Source organism: Lissotriton vulgaris, chromosome 11 (assembly GCF_964263255.1).
Source record: "Lissotriton vulgaris chromosome 11, aLisVul1.2, whole genome shotgun sequence".
In the NCBI taxonomy this organism is placed as follows: domain Eukaryota; kingdom Metazoa; phylum Chordata; class Amphibia; order Caudata; family Salamandridae; genus Lissotriton; species Lissotriton vulgaris.
The window spans coordinates 559,270,635-559,292,965 of NC_141699.1; the positions used below are offsets into that span (position 1 = coordinate 559,270,635).

At 46.2% G+C, this 22,331-nt stretch overlaps 1 protein-coding gene across 2 annotated transcripts in view; it reads right to left on the minus strand.

Annotated features, from left to right (window-relative positions):
* The window catches only part of NSD3 (nuclear receptor binding SET domain protein 3), a 1,769,888-nt gene that overhangs the window by 1,043,501 nt on the left and 704,056 nt on the right, over positions 1-22,331 (minus strand). For both annotated transcript variants that reach the window (XM_086943639.1, XM_086943638.1), the window contains exon 8: positions 20,431-20,476. In XM_086943639.1, the coding sequence (XP_086799765.1) occupies positions 20,431-20,476 (46 nt within the window). The remainder of the gene's footprint in view (positions 1-20,430; positions 20,477-22,331) is intronic.

Here is a 22,331-nt window from a genome sequence, read left to right on the forward strand (position 1 = left end):
AACTGAAATCAACACAATAGATACGACAATTGCAGCTTGGCAAGCTATAGACAAGATGACGAATAGGCTTCCAGTTTATGCACCGGCACTACCAATTTCACATCATGCAACATTATCAGTAACGAGGGAAAAGGGCCCACTCAGGACACTGAGTGAAGCGGGAATGGTGACGAAGCGAGACATATACCCAGATGGGCACTTCCTTACTATAGAAGACCTGGGTTACACAACTAATTCCTCGCCCCGGTTTACATTCACAGACTGCGACAAGCGATCAAAGCACATTACCACTCATTCCCATTAGAACCCCCGGTGCAGCTACTGGTTGCACCTACTAGATGTAAACTTGTAACATAACTCTACAGAGAGGTGCGCGATGGGAGGGACCTTAGATCGGATGGGAGTCTGGCAAGCTGGAATAGTTATTTAGGTCCACCGCTACAGGAAACCGAATGGGACCATATTTGTAAGCTGACCAGTGCTCTCACGCCTAGTGGTAACTTGCGCATCATACATTTCAAATACATTCACCAAATTTACCACACTCCTGTTAAATTGCACAGATGTGGCCTCGGAGAAACAAGTAATTGTAAACGATGCGGGCAACCTGATGCAGACTTTTTACATTTAACGTGGGGGTGCAGACGGGTGCTGTTATTTTGGGAAGGGGTATTTAAACACCTACAGGAAATGACTGGGATTACATTGCAGTGTGTGCCCTCGATATGCTTGCTATGTCAAGTACCTCATTTAAAATGTGTGATGGGTAAATTTGTGCGCGTGGCGCTCTTACTGGCAAAGCGCTGGGTCGCACTACATTGGGAAAGTGTGTTAGCCCCCAAGACTAAATGTTGGGTGACGGATATGATATTTTGTAATGAAAACCTAGTGTTATATGCAGAAGAACTACCGACGGCATCGAGACCCAGAGATATATGGGAGCCTCGACGCCAATACCTACAACGACTGGCTTCTAGTGACAGAGACTGAGTAGCGTCACTATTACTCTATTCAAAATTATGTACTGCTGCATGTATTGTTTGAGGAATATGATGATAAGTTAACCCCTCCCACACTTATGACGGAATCGCTCCGTCATGGCCCTCGGGTGGGCTGTGCTGGTGACGGAGCGGTTCCGTCATGGCCCGCTCAACGCGCCGGCGCAGCGCTGATTTCGCGCCTGCGCTGGCGTTCTAAAGAACGGGCGGGGCCATGACGGAACCGCTCCATCGCAAGCACAGCCCACCCGAGGGCCATGACGGAGCAGTTCCATCATAAGCGTCTGAGCGCCGCGCGGCCGCCACACCCCCTTACCGCTGCGGCGGAATTGCCGCCGCAGCCAAAGGGTTAACATCGGTAACTGCTTAGATAAAGTTGGGATAAGAACAATCACAAATGGCTTTATGATTTATCTATGTTGTATTGCCTTGCAAGGCAGTAAAGTGTGCGTGTACTATCTCAAATGCCAATAAAAAATAAAAAATAAATATATATGTGTATACAGCAGTAGTAAAACATATAACAGGCTATAATGCTCAGTCACTGCAGTATCCCATTCTTGCCCTTTTGTAAAAAGAACCAAAATTGAAACAGCCAATCAGACTCTAGCACCCTCAGCAGAGGCAAGTCCCTCAGATTTTCGAGCACAAGTGAAAACGAGTTATAAAACAGTAATAAGGGAAGCCTCTCCGGGGATGAGGGTGGGTTTCCATGTGAATCTATGAAAAATACCAAAACTGGATAGCTGAAGTTACAGGTGAGTAACTCGTTTTCTTATCGGGTATTGGATCTTTCATATATTCACATGTTTGAATAAGAATAGCTAGCAGGTGAAATATTGAATTGTAGCGGATGTTGGGTATCATAGCAGTGACATAGATACCCCATAAAAAGATAAACATCAATATATCTACAAATATGCAATACAATATGAAAGAATCATTTATGCATAAATAGAAAATGAACAGGCATTAACATGTGATGCAAATACATTGAACTAGTATTTAATAAATAATCACCTCCTAAAAAGAGGCTTACATTATTGGGAAAGGTTGCGTAAGACTGCTTGCCCTACAGCTGATTCGGTTTCTGTAGCCAAATCCCAGCAATAATGCCTTGTAAATGTATGTAAATGTTTCTAAGTTGCAGCACAGCAAATTGTGTCCAATGGCACTCCAGCAAAAAGTGCTGCAGATGAGGACACTGCTCTTGTGGAATGAGCTGTAGGTTTGACAGAAAGAGTACTTCCTGCATTAGAGTGGCAAAATTGAATAGCTGATGCAATCCACATTGCAATCGTTGCTTTAGTCACCGCCGTACCTGGTTTTTGCGCACCATATGACACAAACAACACAAACAATTGATCCACTCTCCGGGTGGACTTAATATGTGACAGATAAAATTTGAGACTCTTTAATAGTAAATGTTTGTATTTTGCTGTCTCTGCTTGCAAAAAGAGCCAACAAAAGAACAACTTTCCAGGAGACTTATTCCAACTCGGCTCTTTGAATTGGTTCGAAGGGATGTTTCATAAGCTGCGCCAAAGCCAGTGTAAGTCTCAATTAAGAAGAAGGAGCTCTTATAGGAGGATATGTTCTGAAGAGTCCTTTCATGAACTGCTTGACCAATCAACTAGAACAAAGAGATGGGCCATCAGAGGAATGCCTGTAAGTAGAGATGGCGGCCAGATGTAGCTTAATAGATGTGAACATAACGCCAGATTAAGCCAGTGAAAGCAGATAAGGTAACATGTCTGGAGAACAGTCAAGAGGATGTTCATCATTATTAGACACCATGAACAAGAACCTTCCATTTGAAAGTGTAGGTCTTAATCATGGATATTGCCCTTGCTTTAGTAAGTATTTCTCTACAGTCCTGAGGCAAATCTAACTCCTTGATTCAGAGAGTTCAGAAGCCAGGCATGTAGCTGCAGCAGGGCTGGATGTGGCTGGAGGATCCAACCCTTGCTCAATGTCAACAGTTTTGGAAATACTGGAAGGCGATAAGGTCTGCATTCTGAGAGCAGAAAAAGCTCTGTGAGCCAATGCTGATGCGGCTAACGTGGAGCTATGTGAAATATTCGGCATGGCTCCATTTTCAACTTCATCAGAAGTCTCTGGAGTAACGGAAAGGGGGGGGGGGGGAATTCGTAGGCGAAGATCCCACTCCATCTCATCATAAAAGTGTTTCCCCAAGAATGCTTTTCTGGTTCCCAGCGCGCATAGAATTGGTATTTCCGATTAGTCTCTGAAGCGAAGAGATCCAAGATGGGCTTGCCCCACATCTGGAAAATGTACTCTACAACTGTCAGATCTAGTTCCCATTTGTGGCAAGAATAGGAAGTTTTGCTTAAGGTGTCTGCTGGACCTCTTCTTTATTCCAGGAAGATGTTCTACCTTTATAGATGTGTAGCGAGAAAGAAGCCATTTCCATATATCAAGCTTCCTGCGTTACGATGTGAGAGTGTGTACCCCATTGCTTGTTTAGATAATGAATGCAGGTGGCATTGTCCGTCCTTATGAGGGCCGAGGATCCCTCAAGCCTTGAGAAGAAAGCCTGCAAGGCTAGAAATATGGCTTGAAGCTCCAGGAAGTTGATGCGCATCTTTGCAAGCGCTTTAGACCATTTGCTCCTTATGTGGAGATCTTGAAGGTGAGCCCCCCCATCCTTCGACAGAAGCATCTGTAGTAAGGACAAACTCTGGTGTTCGAGAAAGGAGAGTAAGCCCTGTCGAGAGATTGCTGGAGCGCTGCCACCAAAGCAGGGCTAGTCGCATGACTGGAGTTATCTTTTCCAGGTGGTCAACCGATCCGGTCACCTACAGCCATTGATTGTCTAGTTCTTCTTGTATAGGTCTCATTCTGAGATGAGAGTGCGGTAGTAAAAGGATTGCAGAGGACAACATTCCGAGAAGAGATTTTATTAGCCCCACAGAAGCGAACTTTCTTCCTCTTAACTTTGCTGCTAGAGAAATCAGGTGTGATTGCCTTTCTGTGGACAAGGCGGCCTTGGCTTGGATAGTATACAAAACGGCCCCTTGAAATTGTGTCCTTTGAGAAGGATGTAGAAGTGACTTTTGGAAGTTGAGAGATGGCCCTAGGTATTGAAACATTTGAAGGCAAGTTGACATTGCTTTTGAGGCTTGATGAAAAGTCAGTGCTTTTGTTAACCAATCATCTAAGTAAGGGAACAGCTGCAGGCCCTGCAGCCTGAGAGGAGTAGTGACTGGCGCTCGACAATTCATGAAAACTCTTGGAGCTGTTCACAGACCTAAACAGAGAACTCTGAATTGATAATGAGCACCTGCCACAGTGAAAGGGAGAAACGTTTGATGTTTGGGATGGATAGGGAAGTGAAAATATGCATCCTGCAGATCTAGTGTCGTAATGAAATCTGCATGATCGAGCAGCTGCAGAATCTCCTGAAGAGTAACCATACAGAAAAACCTTTTCTGCAGATATTTGTTTAATCTCCTTAAGTCTAGAATTACCCTCCACTCCCCCGACTTTTTCTTTATCAGAGAGTAACTGGGGTAAAAATCTTTTCCCACTTGGGAGTGGGGAACTCCTTCTATAGCTCCTTTCTGGAGCATACTTCTGGCTTCTTCTTTGAGGAGACTGAGATGGGGTGGAGGTTTCTTTAGAGGTGGATGGAGTGGAGGAATCTTAACAAATTCTAGGGTATAACCAAATTTGACTATGTCCAGTACCCATTTGTCCGAAGTCATTTTCTTCCATTGGCCGAAATGTAGAGAAATATTTTCGAAATTTTGGGGTTAATGCATGGCTGAATTGTAACAGGTGCTAGGGAGGAGTCAATGTTTCCTGGTATTATCTATTATCTCTGACCTGCTGGGGCTGTTTTCTCCTGTTTTGCGGTCTGGAATAAGCGGGGGTGGGTCTCTGTAAGATTGTTGCTGCTGATAGCCATATCTCTATTGATAATTCTGGGGTTGACATTTTTGGTAGCTCCCACGATAGGAGTAAGACCCTCTTCCATTGGCACCTCGAAAAGGTATTTTCCTGTACTGAAGTGTACCCAAGACTTTAACTGTGCCCATGCCCTTTTTAATTTCTTGTAAGGCATCGTTGATGTGTTTGCCAAAGAGCGCATCCCTATCAAATGGCATATCTAGTATCTTGCTCTGAACTGCGGCTCCAGCCAGCTGCAGAAAATCAAGAGAAGCCAAATCAATGGAGATGTCAATTATCTCGGATGCTGCCCTCTCCCCTTCAAGGAGAATATTTCTTCCCTCTTGTTTTTTGTCATCTGGCAAAAGTTTGAGGTACGGAGCAACATCAGACTACATTTCTCAGTCGCATCTTCCCAAAATTGCCAAGGAGTTAGCAGCACGCTCAAAGGCACCAGCAATGGTGGTGAGGAATATGCTACTTACCAGTATGCCTCTGTTCTTGGCATGTAGGGCTGCTGACATTCATATCTGTGCATAGATCGCCGCCTAGTGTTGGGTCCGGATGATTGCACATTGTTGTCCTTGAAGAGTCTTCGAAGTATCACGAGATAGGTGGCTCCTCCCCTGGACTACAGTGCGCATGGGCATCCTCTCCATCGTCATATTGTTTCTCGCCATTGTGGCAGAGATGGAGTGTAATACAGTAAGTGATGACCATGCCTGAGAATGATTCTGAGTGCTACAGCTGCGACAGGCACCGGGGAGGAGGGTGGGCGATATGAATGTCAGCAGCCCTACATGCCAAGAACACATGCATACTGGTAAGTAGCATATTCCGTTCGAGGCATGTGGGCTGCTGAATTCATATCTGTGCATAGAATAAATAGCAGTTACCTCCTTATCTGCGGTTGCCCGTGCCAGCTGCAGCAGTCTGAAAGAGTTCTGAGAACAGCCTGTCCTACAGCAGCTTGCTGTTTGGAGTGTACATCTACGCAGTAGTGTTTGGTAAATGTATGTATGGTGGTCCATGTGGCTGCTCTACATATATCCTCTAGAGGAATGTTACCTAGGAAAGCCATGGATGTCCCTAGCTTGCGTGTGGAATGCGCTCTAGGGGGAACTGTTAAAGTGCATTTAGCCTTTTGATAACAGATTTGGATGCATTTAACAATCCATCTGGCTATACCAGATTTGGAAATAGGGTTACCTTTGTGTTGTGGAGAGAAGGCAACAAACAGTTGTTTAGTCTTTCTAAAGTCTTTTATCCTGTCGATGTAATACAGGAGAGCTCTTTTGACATCTAAGGTGTGCAGTGCTCTGTCTGCCACTGAATCTGGGTTTGGAAAGAAAACTGGCAGTTCTATGTTTTGATTAATGTGGAACTGCGAGATGACCTTTGGCATGAACTTGGGTTTGGTGCGCAGCACTACCCTATTAGCAAGAATTTGTAGGTAGTGCTCTTCAATTGTCAGGGCTTGAAGCTCACTGACTCTTCGTAGGGATGGCTATTAGAAAAGTTACTTTCCATGTAAGAAACTGTATCTCACAAGAATGGAGAGGCTCAAAGGGGGGCCCCATGAGCCTGGTGAGAACGATATTTAAGTTCTAGACAGGCGAAGGAGGGTGTCTGGGAGGGATCACTCTTTTAAGGCCTTCCAAAAAGGCTTTGATGGCAGGCACTCTGAAGAGGGAAAGGTGCTGCCTGTTCTGAAGGTAAGCGGCCATAGCAGCCAAATGTATCCTGATGGAACTATACGCTAGATTGCATTGATACAGATGCAGCAAGTAACATATGATGTTTTGCGTGGACGTATCTAGCGGATTAATGTCATTGTTGGAGCAGTAGATGACAAAACGTTTCCATTTGGCACCATAGCACGCCCTAGTTGTAGGTCGCCTTGCCTCTTTGATGATGTTCATACACTCAGGGGGCAAGTTGAGGTAGCCAAACTCTGACCTCAGGAGCCAAATCCCTTGGCTCAACTGTTGCGGATCTGGGTGCTGAATGTCTCCATGGCTCTGAGTGAGGAGGCTGGGAGTGAGGCGCAGCCGTTGGTGAGGCACCACTGAAAGTTCCAGGAACGTGGTGTACCAAGCTTGCCGTGCCCACGTTGGAGCAACCAGGATGAGCGTCATACAGTGCTGCCGCAGTTTGCGCACCACCAACGGTATGAGTGGGGCTGGGGGAAAAGCGTACGCAAATCTGCCTGACCAGTTCATCCATATCGCATTGCCCTGAGACTGCGGGTGTGGGAACCTGGCGGCGAAGCTTTGGCATTTTGCGTTCTCTTTTGTGGCGAAGAGGTCGATCTCCTAGTGACCCCACTGCCGGAAGTATGGCTGGAGTACCGAGGGGTGAATTTCCCACTCGTGCATCTGATGACTGTGCCTGCTGAGCAGGTCCGCCATCTGGTTGTCTATGCCCGGGAGATGCTCCGCCATGAGGAAGATGTTCCTCTGAATGGCCCACTTCCACATGCTCTGGGCTAGGTGAGATAGCTGCGGGAAGTGTGTGCCTCCCTGTTTCTGGATGTAATACATGGCAGTCATGTTGTCCGTCCGGATCAACACGACCTTGTTGCACAGGTGCAACTTGAACGCTTTTAGTGCCATGAAGATTGCCATCAGCTCCAACAGATTTATGTGCATCTTCTGCTGTTGAGTTGTCCATAGTCCCTGCACCGTGTAGTGGAGGACATGCGCTCCCCAACCCTGGAGAGATGCGTCCGTCGTTAGCACTATCTGTGGGACAGGCTCTTGGAACGGTCGTCCCCTGCAAAGGTTTTGTGGATTCCACCAATGCAGAGAGTTGTATTCACAACCTGGTCACCAACACTAGGTCTTTTAGATGCCCATGAGCCTGGTTTCACTGTTGTGCTAAGCATTCTTGAAGGGGACGCATGTGCAGCCTCGCGTTCAGGACTATGAATATGCAGGATGACATCATACCAATGAGCTGCATGAACACCTGCGCTGGGAGCGATTGTTAAGGCCTGAACCTCCGAATGAGCAGCTGCATGCTGTTGACTCTGGCAGGATTTGGCTGCGCTGTTGCCGTCAGAGTGTTTAATGTCCCCCCTAGGTACTGTTGCACATGGGCGGGCTGCAGGTGCGATTTAGCGTAGTTGAGTGAGAACCCTAGACTGTGAAGAAGGTGAATTGTGCGCGACATGTGGCTGGCACACTGCTGGGCTGACTTGGCTTGGACAAGCCAGTTGTCTAGGTAGGGATAGACATGAATGTGTTGTCTTCGAAGGTACGCAGCCACAGTCGCTAGGCACTTGGTGAACACTCTGGGGGCAGTGGTGACCCTGAAAGGCAGGACCTTGAATTGGTAATGCTGATTGTTGATGGTGAACCCGAGATATTTCTTGTGACTTGGGTGAATGGGAATGTGGAAATATGCATCCTTGAGGTCCAGGGTCGCTAGGAAGTCGCCCTGACTGAGCAACGGCAGGACCTGCTGTAAGGTTAACATATGAAAGTGTTCCGACAGTATGTATTGATTGAGGGGTCTGAGGTCTAGAATGGGCCGCAGGGAACCGTCCTTTTTTGGGATCAAGAAGTACAGAGAGTACACTCCTGTACCTCGTTCTTCTGCAGGCACGAGCTCTATTGCCCCTTTTTGCAGCATGGAGAATACTTCCTGCTGCAATAAGTGCATGTGCTCTGCGGACATAGGACGGTGCCTTGGGGGTATGTTGGGGGGGTGGAGGTTAGTTCTATACAATAGCCGTATCGGATAAGTTGTCTCACCCACCTGTCCGTGGTAATGCCTTCCCAGACTGGCAGGAACTGTCGGAGTCTTTCCCCGACAGGTGTTAGATGGTCGGGGGCAGTGACAAGGCGTCACTGTTTGTTGGGAGCGGAGGATCTGGCGTTGTTATTGCCACGTCCTCTACCCTTGGCGCTGTTCCCACGGTATCCACCCCTGGTATTCTTTGTATAGGTGGAATGCGTGCTCCCTTTGGTGTACTGGGCTTGCTGTAAAGACTGTCCTCTAGAGGCTCCCCTGTTACTGGAGCGACGAAAGGAACTGCCCTTAAACTGCTGTGATTGCAGAGCTCCCATGGATTTTGCTGTCTCAGTGTCCTTTTTTATTTTTTCGAGGGTTGTGTCTACCTCGGGACCAAAAAGGAAGTCTGGGTTAACCGGCTGGTTGAGCAAAGTTGTTTGAATCTCGGGTTTGAACCTAGAGATGTGGAGCCATGCGTGACGTCTTAACATTACACTAGTGTTAATGGCCCTAGCTGCCGTGTCTGCAGCATCCAGTGCTCATTTGATGGATGCATTAGAAATCAACTTCCCTTCCTGTATGATCATTTCTGCTCCCTCTTTGTAAACATCAGGCAGGTGTTGCAACAACTGTTCTAGTGTGTCGTAGTGAGCCCTATTGTATCTAGCCAATAGGGCCTGTGTATTTGAAATCCTCCAAATATTAGCAGCCTGTGCTGCCACTTACTTTCCTGACGCCTCCAAGATCTTTGATTCTTTGTCCGAAGGAGGAGCGTCACCACTAGTTTGCGAGTTCGCCCGTTTGCGGGCATTGGCCCTATCCGAGCTGCTTCGGCGACTCAGTGGTACGCTTGGTTGATTGCGTCGACTCGAGCTCCCGGTGCGTAGCATGCACGGCCTTAGGCGTCGACGGCACTTGTTTCGGGTCGACTTTGGTTTTCGACTCGAGTTGTTTGCTCAGCAGCGGCTTGAGCGCTGAAATCTTCGGCTCGACGGCCTTTTTGGCCTGGAGGCCTTTGGCCTTGTCGCTATGTTTGTGCGTCGACGTCGACGCCGACGCCGACTGCGTGGAGGTGATGTGCTTGACGGTCGAGCTCTGCTTTGACGCTCCAGTCTTCGAGGCGACGGCCCCTTTCGACGCCTTCTTAAGTAGTTTCGGTTTCGATTTTGATGAATCGACCGATGGCTCTTTAGAAGTATTCTTAGCCTGGCTTGGACGCGGGGCTATAGAATGTAAAGGAAGATCTTGGCTAAGGCCTTTCGGCGATGCCTCGCCCTGAGCCCTAGGGAGCGTACTGTCAGTTGTAGGCCCCGCTACTGCAGTTGGGCCCGGCTCATCACTGGAGTCGTCATCGACGGCTCCGATGGCCCCTTCTTCGCCCCCTACCTCGACGACGTCTTCTTCGTGGACGTACTCCTCATCGTGCTCGTCCACCTCGAAGTTGGAGTCATGCTCCGACGCTGGTTTCGACTGCTCTTCAGGAGCTTCTTCTTCTTCTTGTTCGGCGCCTTCTTCGTCACCGGGCTCGAAGATGTTGACCGGCTCGGGCGCCGACTGTCTTGCTGCGCATCGAACTTTAAGCGTCTTCTTGGAGCGGAACTTTGAGCAGGCCATACAGCTGGCCTCGTCGTGCTCGGGGTACAAACATTTATTGCACACTGGGTGTACATCAATGTGGGGGTATTTTGAATTACAGACGGGGCATCGTTTGAACGGGCTCCGATCTATCGTCGTTGTAGTCTGGGCCTTTGGTGTCGAAAGCTAGAAACAGCCTCCGACGTCCGGTACGAAGAACTGGAAAAGAAACAGGCACCGAACGAGACAATACCGACGATTCGAAGGCGTTTTGGCCTTAGGAGAGAGTTAATACAAAGTTTCCGAACTAGAGTCGAGAAAGTACATCCGAACCCAATGGCGGAAAAAAACAATCTGAGGATGGAGAGGATGCCCATGCGCACTGTAGTCCAGTGGAGGAGCCACCTATCTCGTGATACTTCGAAGACTCTTCCAGGACAACAATGTGCAATCATCCGGACCCAACACTAGGCGGCGATCTATGCACAGATATGAATTCAGTAGCCCACATGCCTCGAACATCTTTTCCCAATATTATCCAGTCTCGTTCCATCTTTATCAGATGGTGTAGTTATTGCCACTGAAGGATTTCTATATCTCGGTTGTGCAGCCTGGGAGATCACAGAATCTGGCCTAGGCTGTCCGGTCAGGCATGCAGGGGAATCATCTGGGGCCTTATACTTTTTGTCAACTCTGGGAAGAATTGCAGTACAGAGAAAGGATCCTTCATAATTTTAACACCCTCTTCCCTAATATGGTCAATGATGGGAATAGCGCGGACAGATTTCCTGCTCTGATCTTTGAAATCATATAAAAAGCAGTCGGACTGGTTAACGGGCATAGGGAGGTGAAAGCGGTTTGCTGCTCTTTCCATGAAGGCATGAAAACCTCCAATGTCCTCCGGAGGAGAATAAATTGCCTGAGGAGATGGTGTTAGAATTAAATAATCCTCCCACTCATCGATGGTAGTAGGTGTCTTAGGGAGTTCACCTTCCTCAGCGACTGTATCGTCGTAATCATCCTGCACTCTCTGATCTTGTGGCGCAGGCAAAAAATATAGAGCTTCCGTCTTAGGAACAGAAGGACCTTCTATATCTAGCGCAGGCGGAGGAGAGGGTTGTCTTTGAACAGAAACTGCTGCAGTAGGAAAAGGTGTATGGTAGTCCTGCAGCATAGCTGCCAAGTTGTGCACTAATGCCACAGGCACATGACCATAGGCTATTGATGAGGTAACAATATCTGAGGCCTTTGCATAGGTTGATAATGTCCATAATACTCAACTTCATCCTCCTCCTCTTGGAAGTTTACATGAAGTTGAGAGGGCTGCGAGCTGGACTGAACAGCTCATCAGCCACGGATTCCTCCAAAAAATTGCCTAGGAGGCAAAGGAGCCTTTTATGAAAGGTCCTCGTAAAACCCTCTCGTCCACGGGATCGTAGACGAGCATCTGTATAACAATATTGGTGTTACTTACAAGAAAGAAGGCCTACTCCGTAAAGGCATCAACGAGATGATCGTCGACGGTGACAAAGATATCGTTGATGTTGACAAGACCGTCGGCAAAGTTGATGCAGTTGTTGTCGAGGCTGTGGACGGAAGGACCATCGTGGACGATGTCATTGATACAGTAGTCGTCATCGACGGTGGAGGCTTCAACAACGATAGATTCGCCGATGGGAGAGACATCGACAGAGGAGAGACTGTCGTCGCTGGTGGTACCGTCGATGGGAAAGTAGCTGATGGCAAAGAGATTTTCGTCAACCATGGCACAGCCTTCGTCAATGGCTCAGTCGAAAAATAAGCGGTGACGAGGTTGGAGGCGGTTTGGTCATCGATGGTGCTTTTTTCTACGACGAGGATAACCTGGCAGACTCTGACTGAGTTTTAGGCTGTTTGAAGGCAGCTTTTTGAGGTGTTTTTGTGGTCATTTGTTCTCCAGATTTTTCCTCAGAAGAGAATGAAAGCTTCCATTTTTTAAAGGGACAGTGCATAGTCTCATTAAACAACTTTTTCGAAGATTTTTTAAGTCTCTCAGGAGATTCTTCAGACTTGTACCTCTTCTTTGACAGCTGGACTGATGGCTGAGAACTTTAATTATCAGACACCAGAGGTTTTAGATTTTAGCCTCTCCAGCCAAAGAAGCAATCTGCCTTCCCTGTCTTAAGGTTTTAGATGAAAAGGTTCTGCACATTCTACAGTCCTTGACTTTATGAGCAGGGTAAAGGCAATAAATACACTGCTTGTGGGGAATCTTCAAAATGTAGTCTCTTTTTCCCCAGAAGACCCACAAGGCCTGAATAAACCATTTATTTTAGAAGTATCAGACATTCTGTACTCATGAAATCCAATAGAAGTAGAAAAAAAACTGAGCAGAGCTCAGGGAGCCTCCCTGCCACACGAAGTGCGATAGAATATCTGAGGGACTTGCCTCTCTGTAGAGTGTTCTGGAGGGTGCTAGAGCCTGACTGGCTGTGTTTCAACTTTGGTACCTTTTACAAAAGGACAAGGATGGGTTACTGCAGTGACTGGGCAGACCACTATAGCTCATTATAATATGTTTTACTACTGCTGTGTGTATACATATGTATTTTTACCATGAGTCTCCCACCTCAGTGGAGGGGATGATTCAAGCATGTGAATCTATGAAAGATCCAATACTGGATAAAGACTGGATCTCCCAGTGCTGGCAATGACTACGATCAATATGGCACTTGGAAGCCACCCAAAACCGGAATTGGCTCAGACCCCCAGCAAAACATCCGTCTGGCCTCATTTAATGGGAGTAGAGGGACAGCTGAAGTGTGACCAGGCGATTCAATTTGACCTCCTGCTTAGCATATCTGCAAAACTGGTGAGGTGTCAAGCTGCTCACAGCTCCTCATACCAGTTATTATCCTGATACTGGCCAACGTCCTCCTCATACATGTATGAATGCCAAAAATGTAATGGTATACATGTTCTCTGGCCTGGGGCTGGGGAACAGTGTCGGACTCAGAGGTATTCGTCAAAAACGGCGACTGAGGCAGGTCCGGACAAAGTTGGCCCAATGCAGTGTCAGGTCAGATAGGCCTGGGGCATCTGGTGCCTGCAAAGTCGCCATTGGCATAGACAGCTGATACTCCAGCAGGGGTAGAGACAGCAGGGTGGAGGCTGTGCAGATCAAGAGGGCCCAACCAACGCAGAAAAAGGTCCTGCCAGTGAAGGTTCAGTTGGGAGAATCTCTAAAAGCAGACAGCGCAAATAAGAACATCAAAGTCTCTTAGAAACTCTGGATCTGGGCAGCGGTAGCTTGAGACTGGGGAACCTGGGCTGGTGCTGAGCAGAAATCAGAGCCTACTCCACGGAACAGCAGCTGGAGCTGGTCCTAGAATATCGACATCTATGTGCCTCTACCTGTGGCGCGATGAGGAAGAACCCTGCTTGCATTTCTTCTTTTTCTTAGACTTACCAGATGAATGTGACCGGAATGGAGAGTTGTCTGGTAAACTGTTGCAGGAACAAGACAGGGAAAGGCCAGGGAAAGGCCCAGACCTTCGACCCTAAAGGGCCTTCCAGTGAGAGGCAGTGAAAAGCTTTGTCTCCGCTCCCGGATAACCTCGAGGTGTATCTGCACACAGTCACTGCAGGTCGTGGAGTAATGGGATGACCCACAGCACCACAGACAGACTAGGTTGGGGTCAGTAATGCATTGATGGAGTCTAAATGGGGCGGTGCATGTCATGTGGCACAGACAACATTGGTGCAAAGCTGTTGGTGCCACTTTCCTGCAGAGGTACCGTTTTCAGGATCCAGTCTGCTGCCTGGGGAATCTGTGGTTAAAAGTCTCTGTTAGAAACATTTAACAATTCTCCTAACTATGTCAGTCTTGATATTGGATGACCTTTAATAAGGTTTAGCAAAAGGAATAAAATGCTGTTGAATTTTCCAAAAAGGCTTGGTTATATGTAGAACATTAAGGTTCTTTTAATATATAGGGTATGAAGGGCCCTTTCTGCTCTAGAGTCTGGGCGATGGAAAAAGACTGGTACCTCTATTGTTTGATCAAGGTGGAAAGGAGAGACCATCTTAGGAAGCAATTTAGGTTCAGTTCTAGGAACAACCCTATAAACATGAACCTGCATAAAAGGTTCTTGCAAAGTGAGGCTTGCAACTCCCAGATGCCCCTTAGTTAGGTGATGGCTAAGAGGAAAGCCACTTTGCAAGAGAGATATTGGAAGACAGGAATGCAATGTCTCGAATGGACGGGGATCACGAGTCATTTGAGTACTATACTGAGGTTCCAGACAGAAGCAGGTGACACTCAAGGTGGAATCACTCACATGGCATTCCATAAAGGCTTTAATGATAAAACTTTTGAAAGGAGAAGAATGCTCTCTTTTTCTCAAATATGCAGCGATGGCTGCAAGATGCCATAAAGAAATATATGCTAGCCCTACTTTCTGTAGGTGAAGCAAATAACAGACAATGTCTTTGACTGCCAGTTTAAGCGTGTCTAGGTTCTTGATTTCACAATAGTGGAAAACCCTTTTCCACTGTGCTGCATTGTAGGCTCTAGTATCAGGTCTGCAAGCACACTTTCAGATGCCCATAAAGTCTTGTGTCAGACTTGATTATTAAAATTTTAAGCTCCCAGGTATCAAATTGCTAAACTGAGTTTCAAATGGTCTGGATGCCTGAGAATGCCTTCTATCCATGGAAAGAACGGGAAAGGGGGAAAACAGCAGGCAAATTTCCCATACCAGTTCATCTACAGTGCATTGCTCATTGAATGTGGGTGCAGGAACTTGGAGACAATGTTTTGGCAGTTTATGTTTTCGTGAGTGGCAAGTAGATATTTGTAGAAACCCCCAATAGTGGGAGTGGGACTTGTTAGTGGAATTACCAGTAGTGGGAACCGTGCATTCTGCTGAGCAGGTCAGCAAAATCATTGTCAATCCCTGAGCGGTACTCCGCTAGGAGGTGTATCTTATGGTGAATCTCTCAATGACAAATTTTCTGCACCAGTGCTGAAAGCTGTGGCAAGCAGGTGCTATCCTGTTTCTGTAAGTATTACATGGTGGGCATGCTATCAGTTTTTATCAATACCACCTTGCTCAAAATGTTCTGAATTGAGGCTTTGAGGGCCAGGTGAATGACAAGAAACTAGAGGTAGGTGGGGTGAAACCCCTGTTGTTGGGGTGACCAGAGACCCTGAGCCGCCATGGTATGGAGATGTGCCCGCTCAGCCAGAAAAAGAAGCGCTCATGGTGATGGTCACCTGCAGAAAAGAGTCTGCAAAGGGCCTGCCTTGCAGAAAATAATTTCTGCTCCACCACTGCAAACAGCGAGGAGAACTGCCCCCTACCAACACTAAATCCAGTAGAAGACCCTCCGTGTGTGACCACTGTGCTGAGAGAAGCTAATGAAACAGGACCTTGTGAAATCTGGATTTGGGAACTATGGCTATGCAAGAAGCCATCATTCCTAAGAAATGCATAAGTGTTCTGAAAAAAAGCAGCAGCTGCTGGAATGCAATCACCCTCCGAGGACTGGATTAAGCCTTCCCGGTGAAGACTTTAAGGATTTATATCAGAAAGGGTTGAATCTGTAGGGTTTGAAGGTGGGACATAGCAGCATTTATTCAGAATCCTTATCTGTGGAGTAGGGAGATAGCAGTTTGGGTGTCCACTAGGCATTGTTGCCTGCTTGTACTCCTGATCAGCCAATCGTCGAAACTGGGTAAGACATGTGTGCCTTCCATCCTGTGGTGGGCGACTAACATTCCCCCGACCCCCAGCCTTTTGTGAACACTCTAAGGCCTGCGGTAATTACGAAGGGTAACACCTTGAATTGGTAGAGTTGTCCACTCACCAAGAAGCAAAGCAAGCTGATATACTGCTGGTATGTGAAAGTAGGCATCCTTCAGATCTAAATCAGTCATTAAGTCACCTTGCTCCAGCAGTGGGATAACATCCTGTAAGGTTGTCATAAGGAATTGGTCTGAGAGGATGAATTTGATTTCCGTTAACCATCGATGATGAACAAAACTGAAGGTAATGCCAATAAAGTGCCAATGTAGATGTTCTCCTGAAAACAGGGTTAAAGTTCTAACCACACCGTCCGGAAATGCAAATGTCGAAAGCGTCTATGTCCTGGAGTCTTGTCCGTAGGCATCCGAACAAGAAGGTGGAATAAATCAATACCACAATCGACTCAGTGCCCTTGCACATTCCCTACTAAGGAAAGAGTCATAGGATACCTCCCAACTTGTAGAGACTTCTTTGACCAAAAACAACTTGGAAAGTCGAAGCCCAACACTAGATGAAAGAGGTATGCAGAGCATGTGTATCTACAGACACACATGCTACTTACATTAAGAACCTTACCATGACCTAAGTCCTTTTAGGGTATCAAGAACACCAGGCTTGCATCGGTGGTGAACTACCTCAAGCTGTTCTAAATGTTAGAATAAGTCCCTTTGTAATGAGGGGCCCACTTGGCCTGTATTGGCTGGACATAGACCATTTCCATACATACCAAATTTGCCTCATGCAGATGTGAATAGATTACTGAATCAATTAGTAGAGCCTACAGACAGGTTAGACAGTATGTTTTACAAACAGCTGTGACAATTAACCCCCCCCCCCTCAGACCCAAACCATATCTGTATGCTTGGGTACAGGCAATCTGTCCACAAAGTATACATGCTTTCATGAGCAAGAACCCACAAAACAACAGGAGATTTCATTTTGGATTGCTTAAAAGACCAACCAATTAAGTTAAAAGACCTCCAGGCATTGAGCCTAATAGGCATTGAAAGGCTAGGAGACCTTTGGAGAAGGGGAGACGTGATGGACTTTGCGTTCCTACAGGCAGAATTCCAAATGAGGAGCGGGGAATTCTTACACTATCAGCAGCTCAGACACGCCATTCATGAACATCTGCCGGCCGGGGAACAACTCCCGGAATATGCCACTCTGGAGGATAGGCTGTTGATGGACCCAATGATAGACAAAGCAATCTTCCTGACGTATATAAAACTGATCAACAACATGTCTGATCCCCTGGGTCCCCTGGGGGAGAAATGGGAATCTGACGTAGGGCTATTGGATGACGATGACTGGAGGGAAGCCCTACAAAGCCCACGCGAGGTAGCAATTCGAGCTAGGTTTCGACTCATTCAGCTCCGTATTCTGCACCGCTCCTACACCCCACGCACGATGCAGCATAGAATCGGCTATGTCGATTCGAAGTTCTGTCTGAGGGGCTGTGGGGAGGAGGGCACGTTTTTCCATATATTATGGGATTGCACCAAGATCAGGGCTTACTGGTACAGATCATCTGACATCATGGAGGAGGTAGTAGGGTCGGAAGTCCCCTTGGAGGCTCGATGGCACATACTGGGAGTTACGAGTGACATCACATGGTCGAAAGGCGATAAGCTCTGGTTAGCGTTAGCTAGCATGGTTGCAAAACGGAACATAGCGAGACTATGGGGGAGTGAGGTGGTACCAACAGTGGAAGACTGGGAGAGGGACCTGGATTGGTGCCAGAGACCTGAAAGAGTCATTTATGAAAGTAGAGGATGCCATAAAAAGTGGGAGAAGGTGTGGGCGGAGTAGAGGCAATATAGAGGGGAGCTGGCAGATACTCAAGACATGCCTGGGTCTAATTAGTTGTGGGAGAGAAGTGGCCAGTTACTCCACATACTGAGACGGAAGGGAGGTGGGAGGAGGGAGCGGGGGCGGCAGAGGGTACAGTGCCATCTTAGTACCTGCAGGAAGGTTCAAGGTGGAGAGATACACGGAGGGGAGACTAGCGGGTTAGCTGTCGGGGTGGGGGGGGGGGGGGGGCGATAGGGGGGGCTTGATCTACCAATGCAAGCTTATTTGATGATGTGTTATGCTGTGTGGCATTGTCCTATCTGTATCGCTGATGTCTTTTGTGCGACTGTATGGAGCCTGTTTATACAATAAAAAGAATTAAAAAAATATATATATACTAATTTAAGTTTAATGTATCATCTGATTAAGGATGAGTAAGAGAATTTTTAAGTTTTGTTTAACAAAACCAGGCATGTTATAACATCATAGAAACAATATTATGCTCTGCTTCCTGTTTTAAGAGTTGTGAATGGATAGCTTAGTCTATCTTGCAGTCATAGCTTCAAATTAAAGTTGTGATGGATACTTAAAAAAAAAAAAAAAAAGACCAACCAATTGGAAGAGGTCCATCATCACACAACGCTCCAAAATTATTTTGACTGTGTGTCTTCCTTTGGTATGGTGCCCCCAGTAGAAGACTGCAACAACTGAGGAAAACATACTTGATCGTATTTACACTATAACGCATATCACAACCTCATTACTAGTGTTACAAAATTAGCATGGAGCTGCACCATCTCTAGATTTAGTAATTAAATTGACGAGCAATTTTGTAGCAGTTTCCTCAATTATTCTCAGCAACATCTGAGTGGATACTACCGTCCTAGTAGTACATCAGAGGTTAGCAACAATTCCGGTTCCACATCATGAACATGAATTACAGAAAATTATTTCAGAAGTTTACACCTCAGAGGGCCACGAGACCTTCAGTTTGTGAGCCACTGAACCTCAAAGTAAAAGGTGAGATTGAGGGTTGCAGAAAGCAGGAAGCCGCGCTGGAGTCTAAAAATAAACAAAAGACAAAACATAAAATAAGGTCTGGATCTCCCTAAACACAGGATCCAGCTGATGTGGATAACATATAAGGGACCATGAAACAATAAAAAATCCAGATCTGTATCAGTATCATGATAGTTGCTCTATTTGTTCTTTCCAGAACTCTGCAAGTAAAAGGACTGACAAAAGTGGCTGAACTGTGTACTGCAGATGAGTCTAGTATGTCCAGCAGAAAAGCTAATCTGGACAAGAGGATGAGATCAGCGTAAAGAGAATGGTTCGGTCTCCAAGACTGCCTTTAAAAAGAAGAAACATACCAGACTAAAAAAGAGAAATGCCCAGAAAACTACAGATGCTTAGAGCTTTATCTGACACATGTTCCTTTTCCAGCTCTCATGGTCACTGGTAGCAGTCTCCATTTCAATTTTACCCTTCAGTGGAGTGAGTCTGAGTGGTTGGTATACAGGGTTCACATCCATCCCTGAACATGTAGCTGGTGCAACCATCAATAAAGTTTGAAACAGTAGACTGTCTAGGCCAGTTAAACTTGGGGCAAAATAGTGCTTTGGGCTGATATTTTGGTTTTGGAAGCTGGACCAGGATTTCCATTAACACACAGTGAATGCCAGAACCTGCATTACAGCAGAAGGAAGCTCCCCCAGAACCGGACGCCGGGAGCCTTGGAAATCACCCTAGCCTTCAACTTCAAGTTACACTGCAGAGAGGCAGCCATATTATGGGGCACATTGAGCAAAGTGCTTTGGAAATGCAGAGTTAAATATTCATATATTTTTGGCAAGTAAGGATTTTAACTATTATACAAAAGTCATGAGGCAATGCAACACAACATGTAGTCTTTTCCTTATTCCAACGTTAGTAAATTATATGATTTATAAACTAAGAATTGAAATAAATCTTCAAAGAGACAACACTTGGAATGGTGAATCATTTTTACATGTTCTATGGTGCCTCAACCAAACTGAACTTGATTTACAAAAGGGAGCTAGGTTTTTGAGAGCACCCTTAGCAATGGGCCTAATGGGCCTGTTTTGTGTTCATCAGTGGCCCTTTACACCACAGGCAAGGTAGGTAACTGTAAAATGACATCATATAGGTGGTACACAGAGTGCAACAGATGACTGCTCCAAAGCATGGGACATTGAGATTACCAGAGTCTTTGGGTGCAAACAACCAATGGTAAAGCAACCTATTCCATTAATGAATCACCTTATACACAGAAGAAAAGTGAATCAGACATAAAAATAGACCCCAGTTAACGGAGGAGCACTCTATTAGGAAAACCTCTGAGCAGGAGAGACCAGTATTTACTTTAAAAGCAAATTCTGATACGAAGTGCAATTGCCAGGGTGTGCACAGAAAATATGTATGACATACCTATTCTAGGAAGAAACTGGTAGATAAATAAAAAAAGACTTCCGAAAATGGAGCTAGCCTTTATTTAGTTATACTGGGATGAATTGATGAATGGTACTATCTTAAACTGAATTCAACAGCATGTCCAACTACAAAATAATGAATACATTAAACTTAACACTGCCAAACCTCACCTTTTTGTACCTCAGTCACAGCTGCTGCTTCTGGCACACTATCTACCTGCAATGATAAAGATATCCAATGGAAATATTAACATTTATTGAACAAAACATCTAATATTATAATTATAGATGGATTACCGTATATTAAATACTGTACTATAAAAATATTGAATTCAATAAAAAGATTTAATACTAAAAATATTGCAGCAAAAATAGCAACTACAACATTGTGAGGTACAGATTTACTATTCTTAAATCTACATAGATCGATACTTAACTTCATGATATTGTGCTAAACGATATTTTGGCAACAATATTTTAGCACCACAAATTCTATCCCCATGACATTCAACCTACAGAGACATTGTGCCTCGCAGTAACCAAAAGGTTTAACCTCTTAAAAAAGCCTCAGTCTTATCAGAGTCTCTAAAATATGTGAAAAATCCAGGTGCGCGTTTAAATAATTTGAAATTAAAGCGCCTCATTAAATGGAAAAAATAGGCTTTTGAACTGCGACAAAAACAACAGACGACACAAATGTTCATTAACACAGCAACTTCGAGGCGAACAAGTTACTTACCTTCGGTAACGATATATCTGTAAGAAACAGTAGTTAGTATTAGATTCCTTACCTTAGAATATCCCCAGGCGTCAGATTGGATCCGGAAATGTTTGCGTAGCAGTACCCTTGCGCGTCGGTAGGTGTCGTCTGCAGCTCCGCGTCCGTTGTCGGCGTCGTGGGCGCCGTGATGACGTTGTCGGAGTGCTTAGACGCCGCCTCCGCATGCTGACGTCAGTTCTTAGACACAGCTTTTCCGCGCCAGAAACGTAGAGCCATGTTAAAAACCAACACTGGTGCCATTGAAACTAGGGCCCTGAAAGGGGATGACCTTAACCCTAGATATCGGTTCGCAGAATGGGGAGGATGGGTGGGGCGGTAAGGAATCTAATACTAACTACAGTTTCTTACAGATATATTGTTACCGAAGGTAAGTAACTTGTTCATCTGAAAGAAACAGGTTAGTATTAGATTCCTTACCTTAGAATAGATACCCCAGCAATACCAACCCCGGTGGTGGGTCTGCGAACCAATAATCACACCAAAAAGTCCTGGAGGACAGAACGACCAAAGAAACCATCCCTTCGGACTTGGCTGTCCAGGCAGTAGTGTCTTGAAAACTTGTGCAGCAATGCCCACGTAGCTGCTTGACAGATGTCCTGCAAGGGGGCTCCCTAGCCAATGGCAGTGCTAGCCGCAGTGGCCCGAGTGGAATGGGCCCTCAGCCCAACAGAAGGCTCCTTCTTCGCAAAGGAGTAACAAGCCTTAATACACAAGACGACCCACCGAGAGATGGTCGTCTTGTGCACCGCCCATCCCTTCTTAGCCCCCACGTAACCAACAAAGAGTTGGTCATCCACCTGTAACTGGCGGGTGCTCTTCCTCTTTTGAGGGATGCGGTGGCGGAAAGAAGGTGGGCAAGGTGATAGACTGCCCGATATGGATGGCCGTGACAACCTTGGGCAGGAAAGAGGGTCTAGTCCGCAACACAACCTTGTCCAGATGGACAGACAGGAAAGGAGGTATGGAGGAAAGAGCCTGGAGCTCACTCACTCTCCTGGCAGACATGATGGCAACCAGGAAAGCAGTCTTCAATGTAAGAAGGCGGAGAGGACAGTTGTGAAGTGGCTCAAAGGGAGCGCACATCAGAAAGGTAAGAACCAGGTTAAAGTCCCACTGAGGCATCACAAACGGAACAGGGGGAAACAGGTGTGTGATGCCTTTCAGAAAACGAGTTACAATAGGGGACTTGAACAAAGAAGGTTGATCAGGCAGCCTTAGAAAGGCTGAAAGGGAAGAAAGGTAGCCCTTGATAGTGCCCTGCTGGGCAAGAGAAAGAAGAAAGAGAAAACCT